Below are 16,381 nucleotides of genomic sequence, written 5' to 3' on the forward strand. Positions count from 1 at the left end.
CTGTCCCAAATACATCCAGAAATGAACATGTTGCTGATATACAAGCTTCATCTGAGTGTGTATTTATCATATAAAGACTACTAACAGCTGTTTGGAGCATTAAAGCTCTAATAAGATGATTTAATGGTGTATATTTGGTGTTATTTTGCATATATAGACAGAGCTTCAAATTAGTTCTGTTATTAATTTTCATTATTTTGCACATTTGACCGCTCAGATTGTGATCTTTGAACCCTTAGTGTCTCAGCAGCAGCATGTCATCCATGTTGTGTTTTATTGACTAGTGTTGCAGTTAAATGTCATGTTTACATGTTAGAAGTTGAGTAAGGCATTATAAATAATAAAGCTTCCAAACAAAGTGCAGATTGCAGAGTTTTTCTTTTATTTAATAAAAGCTCTAAAAACCCACAGTACAGCTCAACCTCAGACTGACACAGTTAGAGACCAGCTGGTGAACAAAGTGAACATTTAGCAGCTAAAAAGCCAGATATTTCCCTCAGGAGTTGGTTAAAAGAGAGAATATTGAATTTACAATTATCAGGTGACACAAACATGACTCCACATGCAACAAAAATAAAAAAAGTGTTCAAGAAAAATAATAAAATATAGATTTTTAAATAATAAAAATGGTATAAAAATTAATTAATAAAGATAAAACAAAATGTCCCCCGAGGGTCTCCTCTTCATTTCCTCCCTCCACTCATCCACAGTTTTCCCGCCGTCAGCCGCACAGTACGACACCAGAGTGGCCAGTGTCGACTGCAGATCGACTGCGATGTCTGCCGGCGGGTTTAGCTCCCCGGCATCAACCTGGGGCTGGCCAGCACTGCCTCTCTAATGGCCACGTAGTCCGTGAGGATGAGGGACCACTGAGTCCTCCTGATCCCATCAGAGCTGGCTGCAAGTGGCCTCCACCAGGCGGCTGGCACTGGGCCAGTTTGCAGAGCCCAAGTTCAGTCCGAGAAGGCAGCTGAAAGAGGAAGTCATGGAGAGGAGAGTGAGGGTTAACGTACAGCAGATATTTACTAGAGAAAATAGCAATATTTGAAATGAATCTTACCGTCGGAGACTCTCCTTCCCAGGACAGGAAGTGTCCTTCCCGTGCGCTTCCTTGAAGGGTAGACAACTCGCTGTTTGTCCTGCTCTGGCAGGCGATGCCAGAGCGCGATGAGTCTGTCGACCCTCCTGTCAGAAAGCCCCTGAAGGCTCCGTGCTTCCAGCAGGGCCTGGGCCAGCTTCAGGACATGCTGATATCCTGGCTGGCCATCAGGTCCCTGCATCTCCTCCTGAGAGGAAACACGAGAAAGGAAGAGAAGGAGGGACGAACATCACCATTATTATTATCATCATCATCATCATTATTATTAGTTTCTCAGCAAACTTACCTCAGAGTCTGAGGAGGACTGCTGGGGAGCAGGAGTCTAAACCTCAGGGGCCTCGGAGAGGGGCATCTTGGTCAGGGTGACCGGACCAGATGGCTCAGACCTGGGTGCGTCAGCTGGATCACCTGACCGGGCTGCCGCCGCTGTGCTGATGGCCTCGAGGACAGTAGTGTCCTCAACATCCTCCTCGAGCGACTTGATGGCAGCAGTGTCAGGGTCCAAGCACTCCTGGTACAGGAACTCCACCCCGATGAGCTGCCCGGCAGCACTGTTGCCCAGAGTGCGGCACTTCAGTTGCGCAATCACCCTCAGATCACAGGACAAATACAGCTTTGTCACCACACAAATACATCAAATTAATATATTCAGCTCAGTGATGAGCCGAGGCCTCCCCCAGCTGTCCCCGGTAAACAGCCCGACTGATCCGCTGCTCCACAGTGAGAGCTGCCCGCCAGGACTCAGGCAGCAGCTGAGAGAGAACCAGAGAACATACAGATGGCATAGTACTCCTACATCTCTGGCCTGGCTGACCATATTTCACCCGTTTTAGCGTCCCTTCATTGGCTTCTGAGGACTTATGAAATTATAAATGGGCTCGTCCCATCCCGTGCTCTCCGCTCTCAGAATACTGGGCTCCTACGTGTCCCCAGAGCTCGCGCCCCCTTTTCTCTGAAATAATCTCACTGCTGACATCAGACAGCCAGGTAATGGTATCAAACGCTGCACTGACGTCCAGCAATACAAGTACTGGGGTGGAATTTGAATCAGTGGTAAGCAGAAGATCATTTACCACTTCAGCCAGTGCAGTTTCAGTGCCACTTATAAGTGATAAATTAACAATATTCAGCATCGCAGGTCCCAGAGATGGCCAGACAAAAGTTCTGCTGGAATACTTTCAAAATGTGTAAGAGCTGAGACTAGCTGGGATTCAGCATGCGAGTATTGTAAGACCGATTCTGCAGAGCTAGATGGAGATGAGGAAGTCATTTTGTGTCTTATTTCATCTGTTTTACCACCGAAAAAAAAAAAAAAAAATCTAAAACATCATGAGCCGTAAAGGATGAGCAGCTGACAGGCTGCTTTTGATAAGTTTAGCTTATCTGCTTATTGTTACTGATTAAACAAGAGAATAGGCTGTTCTTGCAGCAGTAAGAGCACGCCTGTAGGAGATACAGGCGTGCTCTTACTGCTGCAAGCTGCTTAAGAGCATGTGTTTCATCTGTAAACCATCTTGTTTTGGTAGAAAGAGGTGCAACTGAATCTAGGAGGGTAGAAAGGGCCGAGGTTAAGTCAACAGGCTCTGTTGCTGACGAGAAAGACTCACTAAGTGCCATTAAAGTTGAGCAGTAAAAACATCAGTGACATTAGAAGGACAGCTTCAATTGTAATTAGAAAGTGGTCCAACACCGTGGATGAGACAGAAGAAACATCCAGGGCAGACACGTCTATCCCACGGGACAGATTCAGGTCCAGGCTGTTACCTGTCAGGTGTCCTCCCCATGATAACTCAGAGCCAGAGAAGCCGCCTGTCTGCACAGCTCAGCTCAGCTCTTCACACACACTAGCTGGAGCTCTAGTTCTAAATAATTGGGATTACGCTGCCATCTGCTGGTACACCGCATTATCACAACATCTCAAAAACAAAACCACAAAATATTTAAAAATAAAAGTGATTATATTAAACGTCCATCCACTACACATCTCGATCCTGCACATTTAAAAAAAAACTGGCTGACGGTGGGAAAAAAAGAACCATTTATATTGAGATGCCGCTCACTTACAAATATGGCAGCAAAGAACTTAATTATTTCTCACTACTAAAGAAAAAAAAATTCTAGGTGGTATTTGCATTGTGCCTCTATTTCTATTTATTTATTTATGTTTCATATAAACCAATCTTGTCCAGATTCTGCTCAAGAATCAGATCATGGATCCTTAAGGCTTTGGTAGATAATATGATTTTCATAAAAACCTAATTTGAGGGTCTTGTTAGGGCTGCAGTTTAATACTAGACAAGCCAGTGGTAGATAATGTGTTTAACGTTTTAAACTCCTACAACATATTCTGGCGATGAAACGACGAAGAGGAGAAGTTTGTTGAAAACAGCACCTGAACTGTCACCCTCACTGTTTAACGTTAACGTTGTATTACACGGGCAGAAATTCTCTGCAAGGCACGCACAAGGAGTAAAGACGTTTTTCTAGACATGGTTTTAGTCGATAAACATCGGAAAAGATACGCATGGATGAATTTCAAGGCGTGACTTTTACCGTTAGACGTTAGATTAGACAATCTCTCTACTAGAATCTAAACACGTAACTACAGTTTACGTTTGAGATGAGACATGGTGAAAATGACAAGTGAAGTTTCAGACCCGAAAAATAAAATGTACCTCTGCAGGGCAGAGTCCTCCTCCCGGCTCCTTTCTCCGGCACAGAGTGAACAAAAAGGCTGTATATCCACACTTGAGTACAGCAGAGTCATAAAAGTCCAGATTTTTTTGTTGGTTTTGTTGTAGTTTCCCCAGAGGGAAAGAGTTTTAAACAGAGACGCTGCTCCGCTACCCGCCGCAGTACCGCCACCGGCCACGGGGGGGGCGCTGTGTCACATTAAATAAAAAAATTAAAAATGAGGAACGCTTCACGAATTTGCGTGTCATCCTTGCGCAGGGGCCATGCTAATCTTCTCTGTATCGTTCCAATTTTAGTATATGTGCTACCGGAGTAACACAACAGAACCCTGTCCCTGTGTGCTATTTACAGGGGTCTGTCCCAGGACTAACCTGTCCCAGGGTGGGAGCTCACACAGAGACCGGAAGGGTAAGTAAACTGCCTCTAAATGGCTTTAATCTAGACAGAGCACAACAGTATGCAGAGGTCTGGGGTGTTGTGCTGTGAGCCCTGCACCTATAGTGACCCACCAAGATCCAATCTGACCCATCTGACCCAGTCTGGGTCCTGTTTGTACTGCTGAGGAGCTCGCAAGCTTCATGGGAACTCTGTGCATAAAGCCTTTACGTCAGGCAGCCAGGATTGGTGTGCAGAAGGCGAGATAACAAAAGATTTAGTCACAGCTCCTCCTCCTGCACTCCACCCAGAGGCACTCCTCCCCACCGGAAACCCCTGCCTGAGCTCCAACGGCTGCTGCCCCCTCCCCTGAGGACACACGCAGAGAGACAGGGGTGAGGGGTGAGGGGTGAGGAAGACAGAGAGACACACGCAGGCTGCAACGCGTGATCCCTTCTTGCACTCGGACAGACGTCCACAGCAGCAACAAGCTACTCAGCTCAGCGCCGCGTGCTTCTGAAGAGCTCAACCCTGAGAAGAAGCAGAGGAAACAAGACCGTATATACACAGCTGAAGCTTCATGTTTCATTCATTATCATGTTGCTTTGTTGCAGGACAGCTGACGTGATCACACACACACGCTGGCTTTGGAAAATGGAGTCTCACTCTGAGGACGTGAATTTCTCTCTGCTGTTATCACAGAACCTCCCTGAGATGGACTTTACAACAGGGCTTACCAGCTAAACTCTTCCAAACCTAACAGGGTTTATACCTCACATTATCAGGACTGAAGGGGGCAAAAAGGGAGTGCTCTTTCTCCTCATTCAAAGCCATTTACATTCAAACTACCAGTGTTCTTGAAAATCCAACACAGCATTTCAGAGTAAAGATATTTTTGTAACACAGCCAGGATTGATTTTTTTATTAAAAGTGATTAAACTGTTCTTTATTTTCACATCTGTTTTAGCTGTGGTTGTTTCTTCCTGCTTCATACTTCCTGTTTCCTGCTTTTGTTTTTAAATAAAAAAAAAAAAAAAAATGTCAATGCAGTTTCACAAACTTACCACCAGGTGTCAGCCTATGACCGGTCTATGGCGTGAGGGGCGCTGTTGCGGCTGTAGTCTAACTGCAGAACATGGAGGAAAAACACACACACTATCAAACATGAGTCACAAAGAATGCATTTATTTATCTACATTTATATGTACTTGATGTGAATTGTTGCATTGTTCAACAATAAATCAACCACGAAAAATGCCGTTATGTAGTATGCGGGGCGAAATCGCCAAAACCAAATCCCATTCATAAAATCGGACAATTTATAATCGTCTTGCTTTTGTCACATAGCCAAACATTATTATTATTTTTTTTAATCGGGGGTTTCAACTAGTAAATTCGGCACACAACAGATACAGCTATGAGCTCTTATGTACATTAGACGGCAACTTTTAGAGCCGTTTTTCCGCTGTTATCCCTACAATCATGTACCAAAATACAGAGCACAACATTCCTAATGTCACCTACCAAAATACACGGCACAACCGTACACTGTGGCACAACACATTCTAAAAGTTGTAATTATACTGAAATAAAGTAAAGTTAAAACAAAGTTACTTTGATAATTACTTGTTTTACCAGAAATGTCGACAGGTGGAGGTCAGCAGGTCCCAGCAAGGCCCAAACTTTGGTAATCACCTTCATCACGAGACCATCCGAAACATTTTGGGGGGTGGAAGCCGCCCCCATCGCACCGAGACAATCAGCCAATCACACAAGCCCTGTCAATCATCACTGTCAATGTCATTAAGCAGAGAAGGTTGTTCAGTGACACATAATCTTATGAATGAATACAGATATTTACAGGGAAAGGGAAGAGAAAGCGATAATGTACTGTAACTAATTACACAAGGCCATTTTAGGACCTAGGTGAAATAAGTGTTTAGAGAAAACTGCTTTTAATAGTGGCACACTAAACATTTATGGTGTTACTATGTAGATGTTATAATACATTTGGCAATGAGAACAATGCTGTTGGAATCTGCTGTTCCAACTCTGGCCAATGGCCTTCTGCGGAGATGTCCCGCCCCTTCCAATCACCGCACAGTATTTGTTCCCGTTAGGCAAAACACACACAACATCTACTAAGACTCCACACTCTTCTGCAGTAATTCTGTCTCGGTTAAACTGCTTTACAACCCCTGAAGCGCTTCTCCAGCTTTGCCACAGCCGGGGATCGAACCGCTGACCGCTGAGGCTCTTTCCCCTTCATTCCCCCACCTCCTCTTTTTACTGAGCAGAATGAACGGTCGCCTCAAATCTGGCCAATGGCCTTCTGCGGAGATGTCCCGCCCTTCCAATCACCGCACAGTATTTGTTCCCGTTAGGCAAAACACACAGCCAATCAGATGGCTCAATTTGTTCCAATTGCGAGAATCAAGGTTTTGGCATAAGTTTTGGCATCCAATGGGAGAAGCGGATTTGTTCCAATTTCTCTCAGTGATCCCGCCTCCTGCAAGCGGACTTTTACTGCCGCAGAGACAGAAGCAAGTCGGCGAGTGAAGCATTTGTCAATTATTATGAAGTATTGGTGGAAAACATGTTAAAAACTTATATTTCTGTCTGACATTAGTCACACTGAGCTAACCGAGGTGTTTGTATGTTGTGAAATAGTTGAGTGACGGATGAGACAGCGTAACCCTTCATTCATAAAATCGGACAATTTATAATCGTCTTGCTTTTGTCACCTCGCCAAACATTAATTAAGATTTTTTTTAAATCGGGGGTTTCAACTAGTAAATTCGGCATACAACAGGTCCTCCCTGTATGAATATTCAATTAGCCATGCGGCCAGGAAGGTAAACAGAAGTGGAGAGAAGCAACAGTCAAAAGGTCGCTTTTATTTACAATGTACGAAACATCTACTAAGACTCCACACTCTTCTGCAGTAATTCTGTCTCGGTTAAAGTGCTTTACAACCCCTGAAGCGCTTCTACAGCTTTGCCACAGCCGGGGATCGAACCGCTGACCGCCGAGTCATTTATTAACATTAATAACAGAACTCAGTTGACTCTTTCAGCTCGTGTGAATTAGAACAAAACACACCATTAAATCTTCTCGTTGTTACAACTTTAATGCTGCAAATATGTTCTTGAAACATGATGAATACACACAGTGACGAAGCCTGTATATGAGCAGCGGAGTCTTCAGTTGCTCAGGATTGTCATCAGAAATGTATATATATATGTATATAATCTACGGCTCTACGGAGGGCCAAGGCACCAGTGACCCCGGTTTCCATCCGGGGGGTCAGTGTGGACATTGTGGAGGACTACAAGTACCTGGGAGTACACATGGACAATAAACTGGACTGGACCAAGAACAGTCAAGCTGTTTACAGGAAGGGCCAGAGCCGCCTCTGTTTTCTGAGGCGGCTGAGGTCCTTCAACATCTGCCGGACAATGCTGAGGATGTTTTATGAGCCTGTGGTGGCCGGTGCTGTCCTGTATGCTGTTGCATGCTGGGGCAGCAGGTTGAGGGTAGCGGACGCCAACAGACTCAACAAACTGATCCGTAAGGCCGGTGACATTGTGGGGGTGGAGCTGGACTCTCTGGCGGTGGTGTCAGAGAGGAGGATGCTGGCCAAACTACACGCCATCTTGGACAGTGTCTCCCACCCGCTCCATGATGTGCTGGTCAAGCAAAGGAGCACCTTCAGCGGAAGACTCAACCCCCCACAATGCACCACAGAGCGCCACAGGAAGTCATTCCTGCTTGTGGCCATCAGACTCTTTAACTCCTCCCTCTAAGTGTCTGTATGACACTAAGTCATAAACTGGACATTGATCATTAACATCTCTGCAATACAATAAATAATTGTGCAATATTCTGTGTAATACTCCTGTGCAATATTTAGTTTTTCCTATTTATTGATATTATTCATACCTCCATTACTGCTGTTGCACCACTACTTATTACTTATTTTATTACATTGCATTATTATACTGTATTATCATCATCAACCGGTAAACCCACTTGGTACTTCACACTTATTTTATCTTACACTTAAACCCACCTGATACTTCATTTATTTTCTGACCTGTTTTTATAGTGTTTATAGTGTATTGTGTTATATTTTTTTCCTAGTACTTTCTCCTGTGTGCACTGAGGTAAAGGCGAGCTGCTGTAACAAAGAGTTTCCCTTCGGGGATCAATAAAGTCTTTCTGATTCTGATCCTGATTCTGAAAAAGAGCCAAACCAGAGCAAAATCTCAAGAGCACTGTATTGTCCTCACTCCCCTCCTTCTTCTTGTCTGCTCTCTCCTCCTTCCTCTTCATTCTGTACAGTTCCTTCACATCTGGCCTGTCCTTGTACCGGCTCCAGTCTTCAGTCTGAGGAGACAACAAACAAGGACAGATGTGCATCATAATACAGCTCTGAACCATCCTTTAACTGTTTATAGTGTTGTTTGAATACAAACCTGATACATTACTGTTATTATATTTACTATTTACTACATCAGTCACTAAAAGCCTGCACTGTTCCACAGTTGTCTCAGTTAAACAGCCTTAAGCCTTCCCGTTCCACAGGGAGAGAAAGTGCGGGTCCTACCCGTATGAATATTCAATTAGCCATGCGGCCAGGAAGGTAAACAGAGGCGGAGAGAAGCAACAGTCAAAAGGTCGCTTTTATTTTCAATGTACAAAACATCTACTAAAACTCCACACTCTTCTGCAGTAATTCTGTCTCGGTTAAACTGCTTTACAGCCCCTGAAGCGCTTCTCCAGCTTTGCCACAGCCGGGGATCGAACCGCTGACCGCTGAGGCTCTTTCCCCTTCATTCCCCCACCTCCTCTTTTTACTGAGCAGAATGAACGGTCGCCTCAAATCTGGCCAATGGCCTTCTGCGGAGATGTCCCGCCCCTTCCAATCACCGCACAGTATTTGTTCCCGTTAGGCAAAACACACAGCCAATCAGATGGCTCAATTTGTTCCAATTGCGAGAATCAAGGTTTTGGCATAAGTTTTGGCATCCAATGGGAGAAGCGGATTTGTTCCAATTTCTCTCAGTGATCCCGCCTCCTGCAAGCGGACTTTTTACTGCCGCAGAGACAGAAGCAAGTCGGTGAGTGAAGCATTTGTCAATTATTATGAAGTATTGGTGGAAAACATGTTAAAAACTTATATTTCTGTCTGACATTAGTCACACTGAGCTAACCGAGGTGTTTGTATGTTGTGAAATAGTTGAGTGACGGATGAGACAGCGTAACCCTTCATTCATAAAATCGGACAATTTATAATCGTCTTGCTTTTGTCACCTCGCCAAACATTAATTAAGATTTTTTTTAAATCGGGGGTTTCAGCTAGTAAATTCGGCATACAACAGATACACCTATGAGCTCTTATGTACATTAGACGGCAACTTTTAGAGCCGTTTTTCCGCTGATATCCCTACAATCATGTACCAAAATACACGGCACAACCGTACACTGTATAAAATCGAGCACAACACATTCTAAAAGTTGTAATTATACTGAAAATAAAGTAAAGTTAAAACAAAGTTACTTTGATAATTACTTGTTTTACCAGAAACGTCGACACTGACGTAAAGGCGAGCTGCTGTAACAAAGAGTTTCCCTTCGGGGATCAATAAAGTCTTTCTGATCCTGATTCTGAAAAAGAGCCAAACCAGAGCAAAATATCAAGAGCACTGTATTGTCCTCACTCCTCCTCCTTGTCCTATGTCTCGCAAAGTTACTCTAGTGCTGGCACATGGCAGTTACAGTGTGGTTAAGGTTGGAGAAAGATTTAGTAGTAGTAAAATTTAGATTTAGATTTAGTAGTTTTAAAGCCAAACTGTGATAATTCATCCTGAGAAATAAAAGTTAGATGTGCTACATGCTCATCCCCCCACGCCTAAACTCATTGTCTACTTAAGTATACATAACTCAGTGGTGGCCTCAACAGGAGCACCTTAAAACCAAAGTCCAGCATAGAGAGGCTGAGTGAATGTGGTCTGGACTCTGTGGAGGAGAGTCGTGGTTTCAGAGATGCTGTAGAAGGACAGAATACCTGCACTGTGATCCAGGTACACTCCTACTCTGGAGGACCGAGGACCTGAGACGGGAGTTTGGACATTGTTATGTCTAAATTCATAACACCTGCTGACACAATCTAATGCCCAAGACTTGTCGTTGTATCCAAATGCACATTTATTTGATTTCCCTGTTCTGCCGATATCCTTGTATGCAATTGCTACTGCTCTACTCCACCTCCAAGTAACAGCGTCCAGTCAGACTCTCTCTACTCAGGACCTGCCTATAATAACTAAATCTGCCTGGGTCAATAGAATATGACTGTTCTTCTTTCACGTGTGTTGCTTTTCTGTTCCCCTCAGATAATAACAGACGTGTCTTTGCTGTATTTGGATCCAGTGTGATTTCACGTAAATATTATAAGAATTCAGCTCTGGTCTTGGGCTCTGCTTGCGGCAGAAAAACTTCACACATCAGTCGCTGTCAGTGTGATCTTCATCCATTCCTCATTCAGAACGTCCTGTGGTTTTACTCTGGCTTTACGCATCCTTAAAGTACTGCATAGGACAGATATTGATGCTGGATGAGTCGTGACAGTGAGCGGTAGTTGTGTAGAAACTGGGTGTGAAAGCGGTTGCAGTGGGTTCTGTGTGGACTTGAGGGTTTTTGTCTCAGACTTGGCAAATTGTGGAAAGAGCCTTGTAGTCTGCACCAGACTTTACTATCTGTTCTGTTAAATTTTGGAATTATGTATAAAAATTGTAATGAGTCCCTCAAAACCTTAAATACCCTTAAACTTAAAGGTAGGCTGGTGGTTAAAAACAAACAAACAGACAGACAGAGGGTCATTACAACAAGAACAAGCAGAGAAAATGTTAACAAAGCTGCACTGAGCAACAGAGACAATCTGTCAGAATGAGAGTCAACAGTCCACTATCTATACTGAAGCTAATGAGTAACAGGGAGCAGCTGAGCTGGCAGGATACTCATGCGCACTGGTGGAAAGTAACTAAGTACATTTACTCAAGAAGAATTTCGATGTACTTGTACTTTAGTTGAGTGTTACCATTTTCAGCTACTTCTACTCCACTTCTTCATCTTAGAGGCAACTATTGTACTTTTTATTCCACTACATTTATTTGACAGCTGTAGTTACTTTTAAGATTAAGATTTAACATAAAAAAATACAATACACACAGCTGAAGATTAAACCACTGGTTTCCAACCTTTTCGTCTTGTGACACCTGTTAGGGATCCTTGTGATGTTTCAGATGTCCATGAGTTGTTAGCAGTTCCACCAAAGACAGATTCACCCTCTAAACTCAGACGATTTCATTTAAATAACTTTCAGGCTAATAATTATCCAATTTTTCACAAAAAAAGATTACAGAATAGCAGTTTAGCAGAACTTTGTTTCTCCTATTAATCATTTCACGACCCCTCAGATTTATCTTGTGACCCTCTGGAGGGGCCCGACCCACAGGTTGAGAACCACTGGATACCTAACTGTATATAAAGTAGTTCGAACTAGATGCACCTCGAGCAGCTACAACAGTAAAATACTGCTTATAAATTGATGCATCTGGATTAACGATCTAAAATGTCATGTAAAATAATACATGGAGCCATTTTTCTGTAGAATGCTTTTATTTTTGATACTTGAAGTACATTTTCATGATAATACTGCTGTACTTTTACTTATTTTGAATGAAGGACTTGTGGAGAGGTGAGAAAGAACCGATTTGCAGTGATGTTAGTTATGATTGGAACAAAGACTAAACCGAGGACAAGGATTCAAATTATGTAAAAAGGGGAAAATGGAGCAAATGAAACCATGATAAAGTCAGCACATTAACATCAGTCACTGTTTGAGTACAACAGTGCTAACACAAGCTAACACAATTTGAAATGTATTTCTGTCTGCAATCAATAATAGAGACAATAAGCAGAAAAACTATACAACAAAACAGACATCAAATACCACAGTTGAAAATAATACGTCACAAAAACAAAACATTAAGATTTCTGCAGTCGTAAAGCGGTGTAGGCTGGAGCTGCAGCTTCCCCTTAATGAAAGTACTGTCCAAATACTTACTGACTGCACTGTATAACCAATTCATGAAAGTTTTTATATCTGATTTAAAAACTGTCTGGAAGCTCTTTCAAACTGGTGCACAGTAAATGCATTTCACATTTTGGGTTTGTTTGTGAAAAAAAAAATAGAATGAAAAGTCCAGCATAGAGAGGCTGAGTGAATGTGGTCTGGACTCTGTGGAGGAGAGTCGTGGTTTCAGAGATGCTGTAGAAGGACAGACTACCTGCACTGTGATCCAGGTACACTCCTACTCTGGAGGACCAGGGGCCTGAGACGGGAGTTTTAATGCTGTTATGTATGAATTTGTAAATACTGCTGCAGTTACACTCTAACACCCAAGACTTGTCATTGAATCCAAATGCGCACTCATTCATGGAACCTGCTCTGCTGATTTTCTTGTATGCTACTGTAACTCTTTTCCTGCTCCACTCCACCTCCCAGTAACAGCGTCCAGTCAGACTCTCTCTACTCAGGACCTGACGCCATCTAGTGACTAGAATAAGACTGTTGTTCCCTCATTAATGTCGCTCTTCTGTTCCCCTCAGAGCAGCGATAGCCTCCATGACTTCTGCTGATTGGAGTTTACAGAACTCAGCAGTGACTCCAAAATCTAAAATTCGAAGTCCAGCAAAGAGAGGCTGAGTGAATGTGGTCTGGACTCTGTGGAGGAGAGTCATGGTTTCAGAGATGCTGTAGAAGGACAGAATACCTGCCCTGTGATCCAGGTACACTCCTACTCTGGAGGACTGAGGACCTGAGACGGGAGTTTGGACATTGTTGTAGCAAAAGTTATAACTGTTTATGTCACAATGTAACGCCCAAGATTTGTCATTTTGTCCAAATGCACATTCATTCCCGACCCCTGCTCTGCTGATATTCTTGTATGCGACTGCTACATAAACTCCTTTCCCTTCCCACTCCACCTCCCAGTAACAACGCCCAGTCAGACTCTCTCTACTCAGGACCTGACACCATCTAGTGAATCTGTCTGGGTGACTAGAATAAGACTGTCGTTCATTTATTCCTGTTGCTTTTCTGTTCCTCTCAGATAATAACACCCTTGTGTTTGCTGTGTTTGGATCCAGTGTGACTTGACATGAATATTTTAAGAATCCAGCTCTGGTCTTGGGCTCTGCTTGTGAATTTGACAGTAAAACATCCACTTCAGTCACTGTCTGCAAGATGTTTGTCCATTTCCCTCTCAGAACGTCCTGTAGTTTATCTCTGACCTCTGACAGAGCCAATGTCACATCCTCAAAGTACCTCAGAGGACGGATATTGATGCTGGATGAGTCTGTGGACTCCCTGAGTCGTGACAGTGACGGGTAGCTGTGTAGAAACTGGTTGTGATCCTCTGTGTATGAGAGCTGCTTCAGCCTAGTGTCTTTCCTCTTCAGCTCAGTGATCTCCTGCTCCAGCTTCTCCTGAAGCTCTTTGGCTCGACTCACTTCAGTTTGCTGCTTGGATCTGACCTGCTGCTTCACATCAGAGCTTCTTTTCTGGATGAGACGGATCAGCTCAGTGAAGATCTTCTCACTGTCCTCCACTGCTTTATCAGCAGAGCGATCGATCGCCTCCACCTCCTGCTGGAGCAGCTTCACATCTTTCTCTCTGTCCTGGATTCTCTGCTGGATGTTTTGTCGACTCACCTCGAGCTCTCTCTGCTTCTCAGTCCTTTCTGCTGCAGCTGAGACTGTGTCGTGGCCTTTATGTTCATCCACAGAGCAGAGATAACAGATACACTGCTGATCAGTACGGCAGAACATCTTCATCACCTCATCGTGACGAGAGCAGATGTTCTCCAGAAGTTTCTTGGAGGGGTCCACCAGCTTGTGTTTCTTTAACTGAGCCACATCGTAATGAGGCTGGACGTGTTTCTCACAGTAAGAGGCCGGACAGACCAGGCAGGACTTGAGGGCTTTCAGTTTTCTCCCAGTGCAGTCATCACAGGCCACATCTTCAGGTCCAGCATAGCAGTGATCAACAGGAGCAGCTTGGAATCCGGTCTTCTTCAGTTCCTCCACTAAAACTGCTAACACGATGTTTTTCACCAGGACAGGCCTCGGTACAAAGAACTGCCTGCACTGAGGGCAGCTGTGGATGTTCTTCTCATCCTCTTGATCCCAGAAGCTTTTAATACAGTTCATGCAGTAGCTGTGTCCACAGGGAATAGTCACCGGATCCTTCAGTAGATCCAGACAGATCGAACAAGAAATAGTTTCCTGGTCCAGCTGAACTCCTTTCTGCGCCATTTCACCTCTCAGTGGCAACGACTGTCTGAGTTTCACTGTCTGAGTTTCACTTTCTTAGAACAGAAACAAAAGTCTCTGCTCTGATCCAAAACACAACTCTGTACCTTTTATTTCTGTTCATTTGCTAATCTTACTGAATAGGGCTCATCAGCTCTTGCTGTATCACATGTTGGTTACACCCATCTTCACACTTGCATATTAGTGAGGGGGAGGGAACGAGGAAATGTGTGCACGGAGTGGAGTTCGCTGTGTTTGGGAGCAGGAAGAAGAGGGAGTGGTTATCAGGCTTTGACGCATTCCAGTTGAAGGGGTTTTCTCTTAAAGGGGCAGTGCGTGTTTCATCGTGCATTGAATTTTAGAACAAAAATGAAAATTATATAGCTACATGTATATAGCTACAGGAGTTCTTTCAATCACTTTCAGCTCACAACAGTTGGAGCTAACACTGCAGAGATAAGCAATCCCATTATCGGAAGAGTTATTATGTTATCTTTATATTCTCTCTGGAAGGGCAGCTTCTATGTATAAATACAGTGTCTGTTTGTAACTAGCAAGCTAGCAAACCCACTTTATATAGCACCTCTTTAAAACTGTTGTTACCCAGTCAAGTCAATTTAATTTATATCTACCCAATGTCACAAATTTGCCTCAAGGGGCTTTTCAATCTGTCCAGCATACAACACCCCCTGTCCTTAAACCCTTGATTCGAATGAGGAAAAACTCCCCCCAAAACCCTTTTAGCAGGGAAAAAATGGAAGAAACCTCAGGAAGAGCAACAGAGGAGGGATCCCTCCCCCACGACGGACAGACATGCAGTAGATGTGTGTACAGAATAGACCAACATAATACAATTACAGTACGGACAATCATGACATTGTGCTTTATAAGAGAGAGTGAATGCAAGACACAGAAAATACTATATATAATAAGCACACACTGGACAAACAATTTAGTTTAGTTATTAAAAGAAAAAACAAGTGTGTTTGGTAACACTATACTTTAACCACCGCTATTCAGAACTTAAAGCAGTACATACAATTTTAATAAATGGTTTACAACACACTATAACTTAGTTGATATTAGTGTTTATTAATGTATTTGTCAACATCTATAACCGATAAGTGGAGTTAATGACAATATAGTAAAACTCTTTTTGATTTTATGTATTTATTTAACCTTTATTTAACCAGGCAAATAATTAAGAACAAGTTGTTATTTACAATGGCAGCCTGGCAAAAGGCAAAGCCTCTTGAGGGAAGGGGCAAAAAAACAAAAACAATAAACCCCCCCAGTTGTAATAATATAAAATATGTCTTCATTGGAGAAGTTATAATTGTTGACAAATACTGTACATTAATAAACACTTAAGTCTCAGTTCTTTAATATCAGGGGTGTCTTATCTTTAGCTCTGGCCTTCCTAAACCCAAAACATCCTAATCCAGCGGCTCCGTGGCACCGCTTGTAAAACCATGAATCAGACCAAGTATTAGAAGTTCTTCTTCACACATACATTCCTTTGTCACCCCTAAATGTCTCCCACACTTGAAAAGGAAAAGGCGCAGCAGTTAGGAAACATTTCCACACCCTTTTTAATGAAGGACCACAGTGGGTTCCCTGGGGTGTATTGGAAATTATTACATTTCTCAGAACATTTATTTACATTAACATTCTCCCAGATAGTTTATTTCTCTGGTACAGGTGTTCAGCTTCGGAGTGCTTGCATTTAACTTTTAAGGAACATTTGCCAGTGCACTCTTGTCAATATAAATATGCAGCACATAGCACACTCATGGGATAGCACGAGACGCAACTGTTCCTCTCCGACTATAATGA

The 16,381-nt window shown here is 43.2% G+C and overlaps 1 protein-coding gene, 1 long non-coding RNA gene and 1 other non-coding gene across 4 annotated transcripts; all 3 read right to left on the reverse strand.

The window, feature by feature from the left end:
* Positions 1-464: 464 nt before the first annotated feature.
* Positions 465-6,074, reverse strand: LOC122886760. 2 transcript variants are annotated; one of them, XR_006380425.1, is made up of 6 exons: positions 5,795-6,074; positions 5,233-5,294; positions 3,775-4,699; positions 1,386-1,689; positions 1,061-1,286; positions 465-970 (listed from the first exon to the last, which is right to left on the reverse strand). It is a non-coding gene; the product is annotated as an uncharacterized LOC122886760 (long non-coding RNA). The 2 variants fall into 2 exon arrangements; XR_006380424.1 differs by having other exon boundaries at positions 5,804-6,073.
* Positions 4,007-4,112, reverse strand: LOC122887669. Its single transcript, XR_006380586.1, has one exon. It is a non-coding gene; the product is annotated as a U6 spliceosomal RNA (small nuclear RNA).
* Positions 6,075-11,835: 5,761 nt separating the features above from the next.
* Positions 11,836-14,730, reverse strand: LOC122886758 (tripartite motif-containing protein 16-like). Its single transcript, XM_044219322.1, has one exon. It carries the CDS (start codon positions 14,546-14,548, stop codon positions 12,815-12,817), a length of 1,734 nt encoding a protein of 577 aa, XP_044075257.1. The 5' UTR covers positions 14,549-14,730; the 3' UTR covers positions 11,836-12,814.
* Positions 14,731-16,381: the final 1,651 nt, after the last annotated feature.

Source organism: Siniperca chuatsi, linkage group LG13, assembly GCF_020085105.1.
Source record: "Siniperca chuatsi isolate FFG_IHB_CAS linkage group LG13, ASM2008510v1, whole genome shotgun sequence".
Taxonomy (NCBI): Eukaryota; Metazoa; Chordata; class Actinopteri; order Centrarchiformes; family Sinipercidae; genus Siniperca; species Siniperca chuatsi.

What these genes read in the sequence shown, in the direction of transcription:
- LOC122886758 (XM_044219322.1), bottom strand. Translation starts at nt 14,548, where the DNA reads ATGGCGCAGAAAGGAGTTCAGCTGGACCAGGAAACTATTTCTTGTTCG.